The sequence below is a fragment of the Callorhinus ursinus genome, unplaced genomic scaffold (assembly GCF_003265705.2).
Source record: "Callorhinus ursinus isolate GAN/ISIS: 27379988/994484 unplaced genomic scaffold, GSC_fseal_2.0 scaffold10, whole genome shotgun sequence".
NCBI classification, from domain to species: Eukaryota; Metazoa; Chordata; class Mammalia; order Carnivora; family Otariidae; genus Callorhinus; species Callorhinus ursinus.
The window spans coordinates 23652132-23673323 of NW_027397072.1; the positions used below are offsets into that span (position 1 = coordinate 23652132).

General features: G+C 37.9%; 1 protein-coding gene across 2 annotated transcripts in view; it reads left to right on the forward strand.

Annotated features, from left to right (window-relative positions):
- The first annotated feature begins 1210 nt into the window (after positions 1 to 1210).
- Positions 1211 to 21192, forward strand: part of PPP1CB (protein phosphatase 1 catalytic subunit beta) — a 40276-nt gene continuing 20294 nt past the window's right edge. Inside the window, exons 1-2 of one of the 2 annotated variants that reach the window (XM_025867979.2) lie at positions 1211 to 1321; positions 1538 to 1677. In XM_025867979.2, the coding sequence (XP_025723764.1) occupies positions 1626 to 1677 (52 nt within the window). In that variant the 5' untranslated portion in view covers positions 1211 to 1321; positions 1538 to 1625. Of the gene's footprint in view, positions 1322 to 1367; positions 1387 to 1537; positions 1678 to 21192 lie in introns of those variants that run through there. The other variant, XM_025867980.2, reaches the window with a different exon arrangement.

Here is a 21192-nt window from a genome sequence, read left to right on the forward strand (position 1 = left end):
ATGCGTGGGTCTGAATCCCAGATCTGTTAGTTACTTGTGTAATTTGGGGCTACGTATCTAATCATTCTGTACCTCAATTAATCCCGTCTACAGAGTAGAGAGAATGGTACTTACCTCATAGGGCTGGTTTAAGGATTAAATAGGATAATGTAGAACACTTAAAACAGTGCCAGAGCACATGCAGGAATCTCAATGTTACCTAGTATTCGTGATGTGTGAGTGGGGAAAAGCGCTGCCTTGAGCTTGGGAATGCACCTTGTCGGAGTTTCTGGACAAACACCTGAGGAATGAGTGAAGACCTTTGATCTGACCACCTTCTTAGAACAGGCCAAAAACTCTGACTTCCCTAGATCGTTCGCGTGGCTACTCTTCCTCCTGCCTTTCTAGAGACAGAATTATGTGGTGGAAAGAACAGCTGGGCAACCAACCTTTCTGAACCTCCATGTTTCTTTGTCCTCCTCTTCCGTGTGCCAGATAATTGGTGGGTCTACCTTGTTGAAGCTTACAGTCTCGTGTAGGAGATAAATGCATAAACAATTACAAGGCAGGATGATTAAACAATATAATGGAGGTATGAACAAAAAAGCACTGGGGGAAAATAGTATGCGCAGAGTGGACGGAGATGTAAGATGTGTGGAAGCAGGATACAGAAGGTAGAGAGCAGTACCCACGTAAAATATTATTGCTGACCGTTCCAGAGCCCACTTTAACGTATTTCATCCAGACACTTGGGCAACTAGCTTTGTGGAACAATAGGGTATAAAACCCTTATTTGCAATGTCAAACTTTTCCAGCATAGTAACCCCTTGTGGCTTCCCAAACACGTAAACTTGGGTTTCCAACATGGGTAATGTAGTCTACGTTTCCCGGTTAACGGAAACATGAAGAATTGCTTGCAAAACTAGGGAAGGAAGCCAAGAAAAGAAAAGCGAGGTGGGAAGGGCCCAACAACGCTGCCTGCGGAGAGCCCCGACCCGGGCAGCTGGGCAGCGGGAAGGTCAACGCTGCCTACGCGCGCTCCGCCTAATGGGAACTTCCCCAGCCCAGCGAATCCCGCCAGCCATGGGGCGCCTGCGCCACCGCGGCGATTCGGCGCAGTGGAAGCGGCGCGAGAGGGCAGCGCACCTGCGCGAAGGCAGCGACGGCGGGAGCGGCGGGAGAACCGAGCCCAGTGCGATTGCGCGGAAGGCCAGGGCCGTGGCGGGGCGGGGCGGCCGCGGAGGCGTGCGCCGTGCGCCTGCGCGAAGGGCTGCGTGGCGCGGTGGCGGGGAAGGGCGGTGTGCAGTGAGTGGCGCTGCGGGTGGGGCCGTCGGCGGCGCTGGTGAGCTTTGCGGAGTTGGGCGGTGCCGAGGAGGAGGAGGTGGCGGCTGGGTCTGACGCGGCCCGGTTCGTGGGGGCCCCACTTGTTTATTTATTTATTTATCGTGTGTGCCTCCCAGTGTACGCGCGCTCCACTACTTGGTGGGGAGGGGGTGGGGGGAGGGCCCGGGGAAAAGGGGGAGTTGGAACCGGGGTCGAAACGCCGCGTGACTTGTAGGTGAGGGAGCGCCGAGCGGTCGCCGCAGCCTCCGCCGCCGTGAAGCCCTTGTTCCCGCTGCCGGGAAGGAGCGTCTGGTGCCGACAAGATGGCGGACGGGGAGCTGAACGTGGACAGTCTCATCACCCGACTGCTGGAGGGTGAGTGCGGGGCCCGGCCGGCCGCGGGGAGGGGGCGCCCCCTTCAGCCCTTCTTCCCCCTCCGCCGCCGAAACCCGAGGGGACCCCCGTTCCCGCCCCGCGGCGGCCGCGGTGGAGGGAGCGAAGAGGCTGCTTGGCCGGGGGGAGCGGCCTCCGGGAACACGGTCGGTGGGAGGCAATGCGAGAGGTGCCGTCCTCGGCGGGCAGGGTCCCCGTGGACCGTCACGGCGTCGCGCCGGCCGGGGGCTGCGAGGAGCCCAAGGGTGCTGGGTGACCCTTCTCAAGGAGGGTGCGAGGATGCGAGCTTCTGTGCATTGTATGTCCGTGGAACGTGTATTTCTTCTCTGTTCTCTTTGTGCATTGCCCTTGGCTGCCTCCGATTCTTGTTCCGGGAGTGAATTTTATAAAAACCTTCCCGTTGAGACAGTTGTTGGATCTCTTCCGCATTTTTACATGATGCTATGGGACGAACTCTGTTTAAGGAGAGGTTAACATTAGCCGGAGTTAACCTCCAATTTATTGGAAATAAATTTGGAAAAAAAGAGTAAAACACAAGTCTTTGATCGAGCTGAAGATGCACTCAAGAAAAATATGTAGACGCGTTTGCTGACGGGATTAGCTTTCGGGTTGGAGTTTAACAGGTTTGAGCAGGATTTAATTTCTGCACAAACTTAGAAAAAGGTCTGTTGTGAAGCCTCTCTTGTGTTTAAAAGGCATATACAAGTCTTTGCGGCTTTTGAAGTTTCCGGGTCCTTCTGTTTTTATTGAACAGTATTAGGTTGGGTTGGGGGACTGAGGGAAAGGGAAGAGAGAGAGGGGCCAGGATGATATTCAAAGTTAATCGTAGTCTTCGGCCAGTGAATCCCTTTACCCTAAAATTTGCGTCACCACTAATTGCTTTGTGAATGTGTAGAAAAGAAAATAAGCCTTTAAGAAAATTTAGTCTTCTCTGTTGGAAACCTCGGAGTGCATATGCACTAATTTAGTTGCTTTCAGATTACCTGAAGGTAACTGTTTACAACAATGAAGTGCAGTATATACTTATATTTGGAAAATAATCAAAGAAGATTGTATTGGGGGGGTGGCGGGCTAGTTCCCTTTTTCAGTCCATGTGTCGGTATCTTATCAGTTCTGTGTGTCCCTGTTGTGTAACAAACTACAGTTTATTTGCTCCAGATGTGAAAGCCTCCCAGCAGTCTTAAGACTGAATAAGAAGCAAAGTTTTACCAGAAACTCTTACTTACCTTTTCCTTTACTAATATCAAGTTATTCCTGGGAGGCCCCCTGGTGCCTGTAGTCAGTGTTCACTGCTTAAGACTTGGTGGACTTTTAACAAATGTGAACATCTTGCTGGGTCTATGAGACATTTATTTTGAAAAAAAATTGTATTTTGTAATTGTGCATTGTTTCAAGAGGGAAATAAAACTACTTAAAAATTTTAATGTCTCATTAACTTTGGGGGGAAATCCAGGCTTGGTTTATAAATTTAAGTATTTTAAAAACCTGATGTTTGTATCTCAACTTCTTCCCTTCTATTTTTCATACAGTTAACATATATGAATACTTTATAGGCATAAAACAGTAGATTTACGTGTTTTTAAATGTTTGATCTTGAATCTTTTAAGTTAGATGCACTTTTTTTTAATGACAAACTTACTAGTGGGTTGTTAAGTTTATTGGAAGGAAGATATGGAGGGAAAAAGATAGGCTGAGTGATTCCATTAGTTTTGTGAATTCAGATTAAATGTTTGGTTCTGGCTTTGGATATAATGTCTCTCCCCCCACCCTTTTTTTGGGGGGGGTGAGAAACCTAGTTCAGACATTTTCCCCTTTTAGATTAGCAAGCATTTATTGACCTGCTTTATGCTAGTCACCAGGAATCCAAAAAGAAAACAAAAGGAACTGCCAGTCTAAAGTGATTTCTGGGCTTTTCCAGCCTCCTCTTGGTTCATATATTCAGCACACTCCCATCAGTAGAGTTTCATTACTTGCTTCTTAATCCCAGGAAGTATATTTAGTTTGACAGTACCTCCTTGGGTCTACAGGTTCCTTTTCTTTTCCCCTTCCAAAATCTAGACCTATTCAAAGACATCCAGAACAGACTTGGATTTTCTAAAAAGTAATTGTTTTTAGTCTTTAAATAAAAATTGTTTTGTCTGCCTTGGTTTTCAGTGATGTTACTTGCTCATTAAATTTAACTCGGATTCAAATGATGGTATTTTGTAAAGCTGCCTAGCAGAATAGCTACAGTTAGATTTTTTTTTAAGTATTAAATGAACATAAAAGTTAAAATTTGGTCAGAATGTCTCCACATTAGGGGAAAACATCAGCAGGACTTCATCTCATTTTAAAATGTTGATTGTAATTCCAAAACATGCTCTTGACTTTTTTTTATTATATCAAGTTGCCAGTCAGCTGTAACACTTTTAGTAACTATATTTTATGAGTTGCTTTGTGTTTTTTCTTTTTTGAGTGGGCATGTGGTTGATGATAATTTCAAAGTGCCTTTAGAACATTTAAAAAATTTTGTTATTTAATGCAAAACACTGTACTGATATATTGTGTGAATAGCGCATGTTCCTCCAGTATATTGGGTTAAGTTTTACTTGGAACTAAAAGCCAAAGACGCCTGCCACGCTATCCCCTGTAGTGACCCTGTTACCACATTCTTGTGGCTTATAATAGTGCTCTTGACTGATAGTATAAATTAAATCTAGTTCCTATGGGTGTTCTGGAAAACCCAGTGAAAGCTTTCTACTTTGATCGCTAGTTCCAAAAGGAGTTAGGATGGCAGTGGGAGTATAGCATAATCACCTTGCAAACTTTATTCAAATTATAAATGTGTTTATTTTGGGAGGAGATGAAATGGAATGAAGATTGATGTGTTTGGGAAGAGGATAGGATGAGAAACTGCTTCCCACTAGCTCTGTTCCCAACCAGACTTGATCCAGGTGTTTAAAAACTCAGCTTTACCAGTTGATAATTAACATATGCCTGTTATATATATATCATGTATTTTAGTATGTATATTTTATGTGTATATATACTGTGTGTGTATTGTGTCTGAATTTGTGGAACTGTGATCATTTCCATTCTTGTGGATCATGTACTCCAAAAATTCAGTTAGGCTGAGACAGACTAAGCAAATAGGAAGCTTTCTCATATGTCCTTTTGAAGGTTAAAAAAAGGAATGGATTTGAAAAATGAAATAGGTTAATAAAACCACATTAAAGTTCTCTTTAAATAAAAGTTCTATTGAGATATATGTAATTCACCTATTGAAGTGTATAATTAAATGGTTTTTAGTATATTCACAGTTGTGCGGCCATCACCACAATGAATTTTAGAACATTTTCACCACCACCACCCTCAAACAATCCTGTTGCCATTAGCCAACACTCCTTTTTTCCTTTCAGCCCTCTCCCAGCACTAGGCAACCACTATTGTTTCTGTGTCTCTATGGATTCTGCCTGTTCTAGACATTTCATATAAATGAAAACATGTAATATGTGATCTCTTGTGATTGGCTTCTTCTGATGTTTTAAAAACTCATCCATAGTGTGTCATGTCTCAGTATTTCATTCCTTTTGTGGATGAATGATATTCCACTGTATGAATACACCATATTTTATTTATTCATCACTTGGTGGATATTAGAGTTGTTTCCCCTTTTTGACTATTGTGAATAATACCGCTGTAAACATTCATGTAAAAGTTTTTGTGTGGGCACTTCTCTGGGTATACAGCTAGGAATGGAATTGTTGGGTCATACAGTGAGTCTGTATGTTTACCTTTTGAGGACCTGCCAGACTGTTCAAAGACTTTTCCCCCCCCAATTTAAATTGTTTAATTATGACCCAAAAGTCTAAAGTCTAGGCGGTTTAAAGGAAGTGCTAGTCTAGCTGCTCCTGGCAACCTCAGCTTCCACAGTTAAGGTGTTGTGTATAGATCCAAGGTCAGGTCTGTTAGAAAAGAGCAGGTTGGGGAGTAGGGAAGATCATCTGAGGGATGCTTTCTCTCTTCTCTTGCCTCTTCCTGGATGAGAAGGTAGAGGACATATAAAGGTGGTACATTTTTTAACTGATTCAGAAATTAGGTTTGCTTTCCTGTTAATTCATTCCAGTAAGTGAGAGAAAAGTGTGAAGTAGTCCAGAAGTGTTTCTGTTTTGTTATATGAATACAGAGCTGGAGCTTTTTTGGTAAATATTTAAATCCGAGATTAGAACTCATTGGGATTTAGAAATCTGTTTACATCTGAATCCAGAGACAAGGTTATATATTAAGATTTAGGATTAATGGGGAAGATGGCAAATTGTATCTAGTAGGCTTTTTTCTCTCTGTTATCTTATTTTCCATGTTTACTGTTTAACGGTGTTCATTCCGGGGGCATGTGTTCTCAGTTTTACCAGAGGTAAAATAATATTGGTATATATGTCGAGATACCTAGAAGTAATAACTGAAATCATTAAGTATTTCTGAAACAAAGGTTATCCTGGAAGACTTGGGATATAGGGATGCAAAGAGAAGAAATGGTCTGTAAATGCAGTAGGTTTAGCAGTGGTGTGGTGGTGGGTGATGGGAATTCCCAGTTGAATTTTCTAGAATTTAATTTTGAGTGGATACAAATTTATACCCTCACACAGCAGGCACTGCCCTTCTAGCAGCTGTAAATAGCCATTTCAAGGCTTATTTTTCCTGGAAAAATAGAGGATCAGTGAATACAGGAAGGAGAAAGCGATCTCTTTCCTTGTACAACCTCTACCTTTCTCCAGGATTGAATTGGATTACCTTTGAAGTCTTGGTTATTAGTAGGTGGAATGCAATTTTTTTACACCTCATTCTCTGAAATACACCATATGACAGAGACTTTCCATCTGTTAGATAAAATTAAAAATGCTTTAGTGGAAATAGTCTTTATTCTTCAATTAGAGGTAGAAGACTAAAAATGCAGAAACTCATTCTGAAGTTAAGCAAGTATAAATAACCAGTAGCCAGTCTTTTCCTAGTGATGGAGGAATTCAGTCCCTGGTCTAGGTGGGTACTTTTGTAATGCAGTAGAAAAATTAGTAAAAGGACAGTGACAGTTGTCCTTTATTCTGCCTCTATTCACATGTGTAGCAGAGTGATTTATGAGGGTATATATATGTTTCCTGAAAATCCCTGGCCTCAGGGCTCTTTCTGCCTTCCCACATTTACCTGCATCTGTGCAAGGACAAGTAAGAGGTCTTTATGTAATAGTGGAAACGTTGCCTTTGGATCCTGATATGTGCCAACATTGTGTAATTTAGAGGTTTTGACACGGTTTATTTCACTGTAAAGGAATTTCTTTTTTTTTTTTTTTTAAAGATTTTATTTATTTGACAGAGAGCACAAGTAGACAGAGCAGCAGGTGGAAGCAGGCTCTCCGCTGAATGCAGATCCTGTTGCGGGGCTTGATCCCAGGACCCTGGGATCATGACCTGAGCCGAGGGCAGACACTTAACCGACAGAGCCACCCAGGCGCCCCTCACTGTAAAGGAATTTCATCCCCAGAATGTTTCCATGAGAATATCCTGAAGTTCCCCTCTCATCAGTCAGAGGTTGACCAAAGCATTTTCTTGCTTTGAGTATTTGTCTAACACCACTTTAACTTTTCCCCTAGTTTTACCTCCTATTGATTGAGAAAAATCAGAAGTTAATTTTCATAATAAAATAAGTTCAAGGACGTCTATTATATAGCTTTCTTTAATGTTATATTTCACGGTTATAATGACTTTTATTTCAGTTAGTAAATTGAGAAGGAAACTTCATAGGTATTAGTAGGTTTCAACTATGTTATTTGAATATTTATCAAATAATTGAGCCAAAGTAATCAGAGAAAATGACCAGGCTTCTGAGTGAGAGGAAGATCTAAATAATATAGTGACAGTAAAGAATGTATTTTATGAATATAAGCCTTGACTGCAGTAGTTAATCCTGAATGATAATCAGATGTTTACTGTTAGGTATTTGCTCAAGATACATCAGTATTGATACAGTGGGAGGCCATATTTATACTGGTTTAGGGTACAGGTTCTGCATGTATTTTAATTTCAGCCCTGGCCTAGTTTCTTCTGCATATTGGGAATGATACTAAGTATCTACTTCATAATGTATCTGTAGAGATTGAACAGATAAAACACTTTGAACAATTCTTGATACATAATAAAAGAAAATGTTAGCTGCTTTTACTGCTTAGTATAAACCTGAACTGAGAAAATAGAGGACTTTTTATGCTGCTGAGCCCTGAACACTCCCCATAGTAATTTTTGAGAAGGTCATTCCTTGTGAGGATCTTAACATATATTGGGTCCTCTACATTGTGTTAATTGCATACAACCACTTTCCTCATATATGTGTATGTATGTGTAAAACATTTCTTTCCTATTTCCATCATCCAGTTTGTAATCTGGTTTGGTATACTAGTGTTGGTGTTGAGGGACAGAGAGATTTCTAGGCAGAACATGGGGAAAGGTAATTTAAGGAGATTTGTTGTATGCCTTCTTTTGGCTAGGGACTAGAGCAATGGGTTTCAAACTTTTTGAGTCCTGGGACCACTTTATACTACTAAAAAGAATGGTGTGCCTGGGTGGCTCAGTCGGTTAAGATCTGCCTTCGGGTCAGGTCATGATCCCAGGGTCCCCACATGGGACTCCCTGCTCCGCGGGAAGCCTGCTTCTCCCTCTCCCACTCCCCACTGCTTGTGTTCCCTCTCTCGCTGTGTCTCTCTGTCAATAAACAAATAAAATCGTCAATAAATAAATAAAATCTTTAATAGATAAAAAAATAAGAATGGAGGACAAGAGCTTTTATTTATTAGTACTGTATTAAAAATAAAAATTTTAAAATATCTATTGTTAATTCATTTGAAAATAACCCATATCATTTTAACATAAATAATGCTTTCTAAAAAAACAAAAATAGTGATAAGTAAATCTCTCTAACGTCTGGTTTTATGGAAGTTAATCATACAGATATGTAGTTGGAAAATGAAGGAGTATTTTAATAGTCTTTTTAGATCATTGTGGGTATTCTTTAATGTTATACCAAAAATCAACAAGTGGTAGTTTCTTAAAGCTTAGTTGTAATGTGGAATCTGAAATATCAGTGAGGTTTTTTTTGCTACTTTACATGAAAATCCCTTGATCTTGCACTTTAAATGTATCTTACACATTCTCTGTAACATGCACTGGTCGTTTGGAAAACATGAGCTAAACCAACTTATGCCGATGTTCAAATGTTGACACATCTTACACAATATTAAAAAATCATATTTGTTAATTCTACAACAAGGTATCAGAACATGTCAAATTCATGGTGTTAGATACAAGGTTTCCAGAATTTTAATTTTCACTTGAAACCTTGGGTTTTATCATTAGCACAAAAGCTGTCACTTGTTTTCCTTGAAATGACAGATTCACTTTGTTCATTTTCAAGAGTATCTGTTAAATACCTAAGTGTAAATAGTTTGTCTGTTGTGCTTTACAATAAAAAAGATGTTCTGTAAAAAGTGTGGCTAGATCGGCTTGGAACTAAAACAGTCACATGAGTGCTTTTCTTGAAGACAGCCATTGCACTTCGGTATGCAGCAGAAATGCTTCATGGATATTTTCCATTTCATCATACAAAATATGAAAAAGACATACTCAGTGGTGGAGATTTAATGAAATTGATCGTTTTTACTACTCGAGGGCATTCTTAAGTGAAACTGGACTTTTTTGTGTTTCTCTGTAAGTGCACGGCAGCGAACACCATCAGTGACTACCAGTACGGTTCGGCGCCACTGCTTTGGTTTGTGCTGAGGTGCTAGCAGTTTTGCCCACCATTGCTTTTGTACCATGCAGATGTCAACAGAGTGGAAAAGGGGATCACACGTTGGTCCCATAGAGCTAGGACACACTTCCTCTGTTCCTGAAACATCTGGCTCTCACCTATATCTGTTACTTTTCTTCTTTTTTCTCATTATTTGTTTACCAGTGTATCTGGAATCACTTTTTAACTTACAGTTATTCACAGGCCCATTGAGAATTCATGAAAGCCATAGGCCTTCTCAGAAAAATATGTTCATGTATATACACAGTATTACGGTTTGAGGTATTGAACAGAGCTCCTGAAGGCCACATTAATTATTCCTATCAGCAGGCTTAAGATAAATTGAAATTATGACAGCTGCCTAATTCGTTCACTTAAAACCCAAATTCCACATTTTAGCCACTTGTAAAAATTTTACCTTTTTTTTGTGTGGCTTAAAGGGAGACTTACGTGATAAATCTGGAGAAATTGCCATTTCATCCTACAGGGAAAAAAAATTAGGAAACTTAGTCTGGATTTAAGTTAACTTTGCTACTGATTTATATATAAACGAGTGAATGGGGGGCAGAATAGAGTAAGTGTGAATTAAAATATTAAAGGTTCATGAAGATTACTAAGATTTCATGGGGCAAATATGATAGTAGTGGGGTTGCTTTTTTCTTGGCATCCTTTCTATTTTAGAGAAGGCAGTTATTAGTAAGAACTTGCTGGAGAAAATAGATGGTTATTGAAACAAAATTTAGTATACACAATACGCATAAAAACCTATATTTCACATACCATTTGTAACTTAAAAGACAAACCTACATTGAAAAAGTTTTTACTTGAATATGAAATTTGAAATATAACAAGTGAGTACAATTTGTTTAATGATAGGAGGAGGGGATTTCTTTTGGGAGAAGATAACATTTTGTTTAATTGAGGTTCGATTGCAAGTGTTCATCTGTTAATGCTGATCTGTAATGAGATCTCCTGTATTTCATCTTGGAAGGTATCTTTTAACACAGATCGGTACTGCCAAATACTGATATCAATCCACAAGCATATGATTTTAGTTAATGATTTTAGTCATTTGGAAAGCATTTATAGAATTCTATTACTCCTCTCTTGATATTTGCCTTTTAGCGTGTCATCATATTGCTCACAAATCAATTCCAGTAGAGGGCTAGGTGGAAGCTCCTCAGCTACACAGTTAAGTAGATTTTGATATATTTTGCACTAGCATTGCTATCTAAAGAATGTCGTGGAACTGTGGTTTGAGCTTAGAAAATATATCCAATGCAAATCTGTGAGGAAATAAAGATCTTGTTTTAACTTTTGACAGCCCTGGGAGTGTATAAAGCAGCTTTGACATTTGCTTGCCATTCAGGCAACATTAGTTATCAGAATGACTTACCACAGTATACCTTTCGTATGTAAGTATTTTTTGCCTTACAATTTTAGATTGAAACATTAGGAAACACTATCAGGTCTGCAGCAAAATCTTAATTTATAAAACTCCCCATAGTAGTGATAGTGATTATTGTCATTCAGAAAAATTTGCCCTGAGCTCAAAAAAATCACAACAAAACTATCACTAGGGGCGCCTGGGTGGCTCAGTCGTTGGGCGTCTGCCTTTGGCTTGGGTCGTGGTCCCGGGGTCCTGGGATCAGGCCACATCGGGCTCCCTCCTCGGCAGGGGGCCTGCTTCTCCCTCTCCCCCTGCTTGTGTTCCCTCTCTCCCTGTGTCTCTCTCTGTCAAATAAATAAAATAAAAATTAAAAACTATCACTACTAGGCCATCATACTGCTGTGTGGTAGGGCAATTCAAGATATTCAGCTTTTGTTTCTGACAAATATCCATGGAACTGACAATGGTTAAGTTCATGAACACTAATGACATTCACTAGTGATACCACTGGTTCAACAATACATCATAGATTAAAATATCTTTCTGTTGGGCCATGTGGGTGGCTCATTAAATTAAGTCGATTTTGGCTGAGGTAATGATCTCAGGGTCATGAGATCCCAGCCCTGCGCTGGACTAAGGAGCCTGCTTAAGATTCTCTCTCCGCCCTCTGCCCCTCCCCACCCCCAAAAAGCAAATAAAAGATAAAATGTCTTTCTGCTGAGCAGTTGCTTCATAGACTATAAACACCTTAAAATTTCATAAACTTTATAAAATTGTCCAACTGGGTTTTTTGTTGTGTTCCATGTGTATTTTTGCCACCATTACTTTTTGTTTTTTTCTCAGCTTCTTGAAAATATTTTAACTTTTTTTTTTTAAGATTTTATTTATTTGTTAGGAGAGAGCACAAGCCGGGGGGCGGGGGGGGCGGAGGGGAGTGGCAGACAGGGGGAGAAGCAGGTTCTCCACTGAGCAAGGAGCCTGATGTAGGACTCGATCCCAGGACCCTGGAATCATGACCTGAGCCGAAGGCAGACACTTAACTGAATTTTCGCCTGTAGTTCCACATAGACAATTCATAGAGGCTAACCTTTCCAGTCGCTTAATTCAGTATTGGCTCCCAAATAAGCAACAGCTGAGTACTGGTAATATCTGTGAACTCACCAAGAGCCAAGGAAAACCACTCAAAATCATTTGGGTTTTTTTTTTTTTTTTGACTGATTATTGATGTTGCTTTCATTGTCCTCAACACTTCAAGAACTGTTTTTACAGAAAGGTTAATAGTCTTAAACAAGCTCATTGTCTCCGGACATATTTCTTTGGCTTTTCCAATCAAACATGATTTCATTAACTCACCATTAGTAAAATGGCTTTTCTCTCTTGCTAAAAACATGAGCCAGTTAGAAACTTAACTTTGGTTGCAGTCTCATTTTTATTTTTGTGAAGAAATTCTACTGTGATGAGATTCCATTTAAAATTTTTTAATTTTTCTGACTTGCTTTCTGGTGAAATGGGAATGTTGTGATGAGTGCTTAGTCTGGTAATGTGAATATATATATATATATTTTTTTTTAAGCACAGCTGTAATGTTATAAATACAATGCCTAGCCATCTAATTCAATAACAAAATAATCCACATTCCACTGTGCTTTAAAAGTGTAACATTTGCATTCTGTTTTTCTGCTTTGACATGATGAGTATGTACTGTAGTAAAAGTAAAATGTTGCAGTACAGCAACAAGCATGACACTCAAGACACTGTTAGTTATAACTGTATCTGCAATTTGTAGTACCATAAGAAGCAGTGTGAAGTGGGGGCGTGCCCCCTGTCTCCCTTGCAACCAATGTACTCTGCCACTGTATGGTGAAAGTGCCCGTAGATAGTACGTAACGAGGGTGGGAGGAAGAAAAAAAAAAATAACAAGAGTAGTTGTGTTCCAGTAAAACACTATATATGGACACTGAAATGTTATATAGTTTTAATGTGTCTTTTTTCCCCCATTTAAAAAAAAATAATTCACAAAACCAGGCATTGGGCCAGATTTGATCCTCAGATCTTCGTGTTTTCTCCCTTTCCTGATGTAGACATGATTGTGCAGAAAGATTACTTATCAAGAGGAGGAGGCTTTGATGCTCCCACCAAAATTGTGTGACTGATTCATTCAGGACTGGTAAAATACGGGGTTAGGGCCTATAGTGGTGTCTAGGCCTTTGCAAGGTATTCTTCAAATTTCTTTATATGTAATCATCTGAATCTAATGTGTGGCCAATAGTCATATTTTATGTCCTTTTCTATATTTACTTGAGCAACCAACACAGGAAATGTTTGAGGGTTTTGATCTTTGAGAAAAGGGAAGCACCAGTAAGCTCACCACTCTGGCTTTTTTCCTGGAGGTATAGGGGAATAGATCCCAAACAAAAAGTGGCAGTTTTACTGGACCAGAGGAGAGATGGACATCTGAGGCCATTAAAGCAGTTGAAACTTAAATCCAGAAGAGGAGAGAACCACATAGACTCTAACTCCAAAATCTGTAGTCAGGTCCCCCTAAAGTCACTGACTTTTAAGGACACACGTGCAAGAGAAGATTCAAAGAAACCCAGAAGAAAACAGTGCCTGGAAAGCTAAAATTCTGAGCAGAGATTCCAGCATCACCCTAGTGCCAGAGAGGCAAAAGTTGAAGACTGCTAAGTTAGAGGGGCTGTATTACACTCTTGAGTTTTCCATTGTTACTCCATCATGGCCACTCCCTAAGATTGAGAGCAAAACTGAAGTAGACCACAGCTCTCAAGAAAATGTAAGTCGTCACTCTACCTACTACTGCTAAAAGTTAGGATGTCATCTAGAACTTACACAGTTTTCATTCATGATCCGATAACTTCATTCAGCAAAATGCTACAGGACAATGTAGGCTTAACTGACCAAAAATCAAGAGGAAAAAAGGGAACAAATCCATAGATAATTCAGATATTAAAATTATCACAGACTGTAACTGATTTAATATGTTCAAGATAAGAACTGATGGAAAATTTTATCAGAGACCTGAAAACTTTACAACTAAAAAAATACATTAAAAATGAGAATTTGAGAGTTGAGCTTAACTAGCACATTAGAAACAGAAAGAGAAGTAAGCTAGAAAAAAAAGTTGTTTAGAAATTACGCAGTGCTGAGAAAAATATGGAGGGGAAATAAAGCAGGAGACAGTCAAAAGGCTTAACATACATAATGGGAATCCCAGAAGGAAAGGAGATAGGGGATGGAGGTAGTGTTGACCAAGGATTTTCCAAAACTGAGGAAGATACCAAAACACAGATTAAAGCTCAGTGGATTCCAGGTAGGAAAAATACAAATAAGACCATATTGAGACCCATCATAGACTTAACCGCTAAAAATCAAGAAAAAGAAAATCTTAAAAGCTGCCAGAGGAAATAAGTCATTACCTTCAGGAGAACAGTGATGGTTGATATATCACCTGAACTGTAGATACCAGAAAACAATAGAAAAGCCTCTTAGTCTGCTGAAAGAGAGAATGCTAACCTAGAATTCTAAATCCAGTGAGCATGTCCTTCAGAAATGAAGGCAAAATAAAGACACAAAAGCTGAGAAAACTTAACTGATTTAGACTGGTACTAGAAAATATGAAAGTTCATGTTGAAAGAAAATGATCCCAGAACAGAACTGCAGAAATAAATGAACAACAGTAAGGATAAATATGTGTAAATATAAGCTAATACTATTTAAAATAATAATTATGGCTTGTAGGGTTTCAAATATGTGGAAGCATTATAGGACAACTGTAGAACAAAAAGCTAGAAAGTGATAGTCAAAAATACATTTGTTATCTCTAGAGTAACTGCCAAAAGAAAAAGAGTATGTTACTAAAAAGCTAATAGAGGAGAAAATGGAATAAAGATAATTGATTATTCCAAAGAAATGTAAGAAAAGAGAAAGGAATGAAGAACATGTGATAACAAAGCAAATGACAGGATGGTAGAACTTAATTAACTTTGTCCGTAATTACAGTAAATAAGAAAGGAGTAAACAGTCAAGACAAAGCTCAGAAGACCTAACGCTACTATTTACAAGGGACATACTTTAAATTTAAGGGCACAGATGAGTAAGTACAAGAATAGGGAAAATACATCATACACATATTAACCAAAAGAAGGCTGGTTGGCTATATATGTAAGAAATAGGTAAGGCAAGAAGTATCACTAAAGATAAAGAAGGGTATTGATTAATGTTAAAAGGATGAATTCAACAGGAAGATATAACAAATCTTAAATTTTTTAGGTATTTAATATTACAGATCTAAAACAGAAAAGGAAAAGTTGAAAAAAACAAAAGGTTAAAATAGACAAAACCACAACCATGTAGATTAATTAATGCACCTTAGTAACAGAAGAAAAAAATCAGCAAGGACCTAGAAGATTTAAACATCACAGTAAACTTGACCTAATTGATACACACAGGACACTTTACCCAACAACTACAGGATGTACACACTTTTCAAATATGTATGGAACATATACTAAAATATGCCATATGATGTATCATAAAGCAAATCTCAGTAAATTTGAAAGAAATGAGGTCTCGGATTCTCTGATTTCAGTAATGATAATCTAGAAACCAGTAGCAGATAACTGGAAGATTCTCAAATATTTAGAAATAAGCAGTGTATTTTTATATATCTTACTGGCTAACGAAGAAATAGCAGTAAAAATTATAAAATATGTTGACCTGAATAATAATGAAATACATGTCAAGTTTGTGTAATTGCAGCAAAAAGCAATGCTTAGAGGGATATGTATAGCTTTAAATATATATAGGGGGGAGTCTGAACATTAAACTTCTATTTCAGGACAGTGGAAGAATAAGCAAATTATAACCCTCAAAAAAGTAGAAGGAAAGATATAAGATAGAATAAAGATAAGAACAGAAATCAAATAAAAAGCAAATGTATAATTTTTTAAAATAAAGTAGTTGAAAAGATTAATAAAATGAAAAACCCCCTAGAAATACTAATAATGTACAAAATAGAAAACAAATGACCAATATCAAAAAAGATACAGGAGACATGACTAGTAATGGAGACTAAAGAGATGGAACAGATAAAAGCAATAATACAATCCTGGCTTGAATTCTGTATGAGAGCAGAAGAAAATGCTATAAAGGACGTGATTAAGACAACTATTAGGGGTGCCTGGGTGGCTCAGTGGTTAAGCGTCTGCCTTCAGCTCGGGTCATGATCCCAGGGTCCTGGGATCGAGCCCCGCATCGGGCTCCCTGCTCAGCGGGAAGCCTGCTTCGCCCTCTCCCACTACCCCTGCTTGTGTTCCCTCTCTCGCTGTGTCTCCCTCTGTCAAAGAAATAAAATCTTTAAAAAAAAAAAAAAAGACAATTATTAAAATTGTAGCATATTCTTCACATTAAAGATTTATATCAGTGTTAAATTCTCTGAATCTGATAACTTATACTGTGCTATATATAAGAGAATATTCTTAGGAAATAATATACCGGTAAGTGAGCACGATGTGTACAGTTTATTCTCAAGTGGTTCAGAGAAAAGCTGTACATATATATTTTAAAGGACAATAAGATTTTGTAAATAATGGTAATAAATTTTATAGTTTAGATGAGAAACTCATTTTGGCAAAACTGACACAAGGAATAGAAAATCTGAATAGTCTTATATATGTTAAAATTAATTTGTACTTGAAATACTTCTCAAAAAGAAAATTCCATGCCCATTTGGTTTCACTGCTGACCTAAACATTTAAAAAAATTAGGCCAATTTTATACAGTCTCTCACAGAAAACAGAAAAAGAGAGAACACTTCCCAACTTTTTTTTTTTAAGTTAGCCCAACCCTAATATGCAGATCTGACAGATAGCAAGGAAAGGAAATTACCAGCCAATATCTCTCATAAATATGGCCATGGAAATCATGAGCAAATTATTAGCAAATTGAATCTTACAATAAGAAAGATAATGTCATAATTTGGTGGGGTTTATTCTTGGAATCCAAGGGAAGCTGAATACTCAATATAAATCATATTAACGGAATAAGGTGGGATTATATGATTATCTCAGTAGAGGAGATATATATATTTGATAAATTTTAGCACCCTTCATGATAAAAAATTCTTAGGAAACTAGGTGAGTATGTACAAAACTGTAGCTATCATAATGCTGAAATATTGAATGCTTTTTTCTATGAGTTCAGGAACAAGACAAGGAAGACCATTAGCACAGTTTTTTCAGCCTTGTCATGGAGGTCCTAACCAATTTGGTGAAGAAAAATAAAAGATAAAAAATGGAAAAGAAGTAAAACTGTCTTCACAGATGATATGATTGTATACTTGGAAAATCCAAAGGGATCTTCAGACTATTAGAATAGGAAACAAAGTCAGTATTCAAAAATCAATGATATTTTTGTAGACTAACATCAGACAATTGGAAAATGAAATAAGAAAACAGGTTTACAAAGCAGTGCCCCCTCAATTTAATGAAAATGTGCAAGACTGCTGTATAAACTCTACAAAGCATTACTGAGAGAAACAAATGACAACCTAAATAAAAGGAGAAAGATCATGTTTATAGATTGGAAAACTCAAAATTGTTAAGATAATTCTTCCTGGACTATACTCATTCCCAATTAAAACTCCCACAAGTTGGGGTGTGGGGAAATAGAAAAGCCAATTTTAAAACATATTTGAAAATGTAAAAGGACCTAGATTAGCAAAGGCAATCTTAACAAAGTTGGAATGCTTGTATTACCAGATACCAAGACTTTATAAAAAGCTACAGCGGGCGCCTGGGTGGCTCAGTTGGTTAAGCGACTGCCTTCAGCTCAGGTCATGATCCTGGAGTCCCGGGATCGAGTCCCACGTCGGGCTCCTTGCTCAGCAGGGAGTCTGCTTCTCTATCTGACCCTCTTCCCTCTCGTGCTGTCTATCTCTCATTCTCTCTCTCTCAAATAAATAAATAAAATCTTTAAAAAAAAAAGCTACAGTAATTAAGACAGTGTAGTACTGATGTAAAAATAAACAGGTAAATGGGACTATATGGAATTTCCAGAAATAGACCCATTTGTGTATGGTCACCTGATTTTTCTACAACACTACCCCTAGAATTCTGTGGAGAAAAGGTGGCCTTTACAATAAAAGGTGCTAAATCAGTTGGATATCTGTGTGGGTAAAAATGAAACTTGGCCTTTACCTCAAACCAGACACAAAATTAAGATGGATTATCAAATAATATAGGTGAAAATAGTAAAGAACCTAGAAGGAAACATAAGGAAATATCTTTAGAGGCAAAAGTTTCTCGAACAAGATGTAAAACAGTGAAGATTCATTTGGGATATATATAAAGAATTTCTACAGATCAGTTTTTTACAAGACAGTCCAAATGAACTTCACAAAAAAAGATTTCCAAGTGGCCTATTAAGCATATGAAAAGATATTCAACATTAGTTATCAGGGTAAAGCAAATTAAAATCTCATTGAATACTACCATTCACCCAATGAAACGGCTAAAATTTAAGACTAATGTAGAGCAACATTGTTGGTGGGTTGTAAATTGGTATAACCACTTTGGGAAACTGGTATATCAGCTTCTTAAGCTGAGCTTTCCCCATGACCCAGCAATTCTCCTATGTTTTACATATACCCAAGAGAAATGTATGCAAATATTCATGAGCATTTGTAATAGCGCCAAAGTAGAAGTGACCCAATAGAATGGATAGATACAGTATGGTGTTTGATAACAATGCAATACTTCAGGTGGCTGCTGAACACAGTAAATGGATAGATTTCAGTGAGCAAAAGAGTATATACTGTATATTTCTATTTATCCAAAATTCAAAATTGGATCAGATTAATCATACTGAGAAGGTAAGAATACTAACCTTGGGCATTATTATTGTATGGTCAAGGGTATAAGGGAAACTTCAGGGCTGCTGGAAGTATTCTGTATCTTGCCAGTGGATGGTGATTACTTTTCTTTTTAAATATATTTTTTAAAGATTTTATTTATTTGTCATAGAGTGCACAAGCAGGGGGAGAAACAGGCTCCCCGCTGAGCAAGGAGCCCCATGCGGAATTCAGTCCTAGGACCCTGGGATCATGACCTGAGCTGAAGGCAGACACTTAACCAGCTAAGCCACCCAGGTGTCCCTGCCCTAGATTTATTGAGCAAATGCCCATAATGTTAGTGTACTGTACTGTATATGTGTGATACCTCACAGTATTTTCTAAACAGTATGTTGTAATGGTGATTTTACCTGGTGTGCAATATTACCTGCTGAAATTTTTTTCTTGGAAACCTTTGACTAAAAAAATTTTTGTGGTAGTAGAGGAGAAAGAGTTTTGAGTTATGCTAAATTTTTCTCTGCTGCTTTTTACTCCCTCTAGTCCCATAAAACCTGGGCTCCCTGATCTTGTGCAAGGTTTTTAACTCTCTTGTATAGTGTAAATAATGACGACCCTTTCTAATTCTTGGGATATCAAAGAGATTAAATGAGATTGATGTGAAATTGCTTTGCACCTACTGAATTATGCAGATTTATAGTATCTTCATAATCCAACTAGATACTTGTATCTAAACTCATATACCCAAATTCTGGAATCTCATTGATATTGTAATGATCTAGTTCCCCTTTGTAACAGCTTGCCTTGATTTATTCCTTTTTTTTTCAGATGACTGGGAGAAATTTGAAATGCTCTTGGAAATTTGGGTATACTTACTGGTGGGAGTACATAAGGGAACAGGACTTTTGAATTGACAGCTGGGATTGTCCTTAGCTGGCTACCATCTTTTCCCAAATATTTAGCTAATTTATTCCTAAAATTCGGTCGTTTGTCAAATGCCTAACCTTTAGAAAAACCCTTAGCTTCCCTAACTGCATTTCATCAACTCTTAGAAGTGATTTGATTATGAAATGCACTACTATTTTATATGCCACTGAGAGGCAGAAAGTGACTGCCAATTAAAATTGTAAGAAATTATTGATTGTAAAGCATCTCCTAACTCATAGATCTTAATTAGGGAAAAACATGCATCTTAAAATCAATGAAATTTCATGAGGCATGTTTTTGTTTGGGTAAATTTTTAGTTTCTGTGGATTAGCATGACTTATAAGTTGAATTGTTTTTGGCTCTGTAAGAATGTTAAAGTACCCCTTAGTGTAAATAAATTACTTGGGAGGTCAAAATTAAACACACACATAATGTACAGAGAAAATAAAACAAATATGAGATAAAATATTCACCACTGTAATTTAGACACTTTAAATTGACACATCAGAGTGACCCACACTAGTTTTAGTAATGATTGTCATCAAGTTACAACTAAATGTTGGTAACCTAAACAGTGTTTTATTACTACAGAATCATAACAGAAATTGTGGAAATTTTTCTAGGAGCCAGAAGTATTTTGTCTGTCTTGTCCATTGCTCTTACCTTTAAATAATTATTTTTAGGTGAATATTTGTCATCTGAGATCACAAGAGATCTTTAATCCTTTGAGAAAAACACTATTTAGTATACCAAAAAGTAGATAGGTACTTGATGCACTGATGGTAGGACTGTATTTTTTAACCATCATTTCCCATGCTTTTAAAACTTAATGCCAAGGTTAAAAATTTTACAGAAAATTGAATCTAAGCTAGTATTGTAGACACTTAATGGAAAGTACAAAGTAAGGTGCCCATTTTGGTCTTAGAAAAATCCAGATATCCATGGGAAGTAGATAATTGATATTTGAGAGCTAGTACTCATACAGAAGCTATGCTAAAGTTCTCATAATAAAAGCAGTTCTGCTGATCATGTTTTGAATTTCAGGGATGATCTTATTAACTGTCCTGTTTGCTAGAGAACATTTCAGCAATGTCTCTGTCTCTTCTGTTACTTAGATATTACTGTATTAATGGAATAGATACATGGATGGCTTTTGCATGTGGGGGCCTTTTTTTTTTTTTTTTAAACCTCTTGACCTGACAAAAGAATCAGCAGTTTTTGACAAGAAATGTGTGGACTTAATTGGAAGTGGGAAGTGGTAGGGATATATAGAGATACAGTTTCTGCTTCATTTTTTTAAATGCCTTTTTCAGTTAAGATTAAATGGGAGCTAGCAGTCTATTTAGAGAGAGCCAATGGAGAAGATAATGATGAGAGGAAATGATTACAAGTTCAGTTCAGTAGGGCAAATAAGGAACTTCTCATGTACCATTCCTCCCCACTCCGTTCCGGAAGTTACTTATTCATGGATTTTATTGCTCATTCATTTGACAAATGGCTTTCC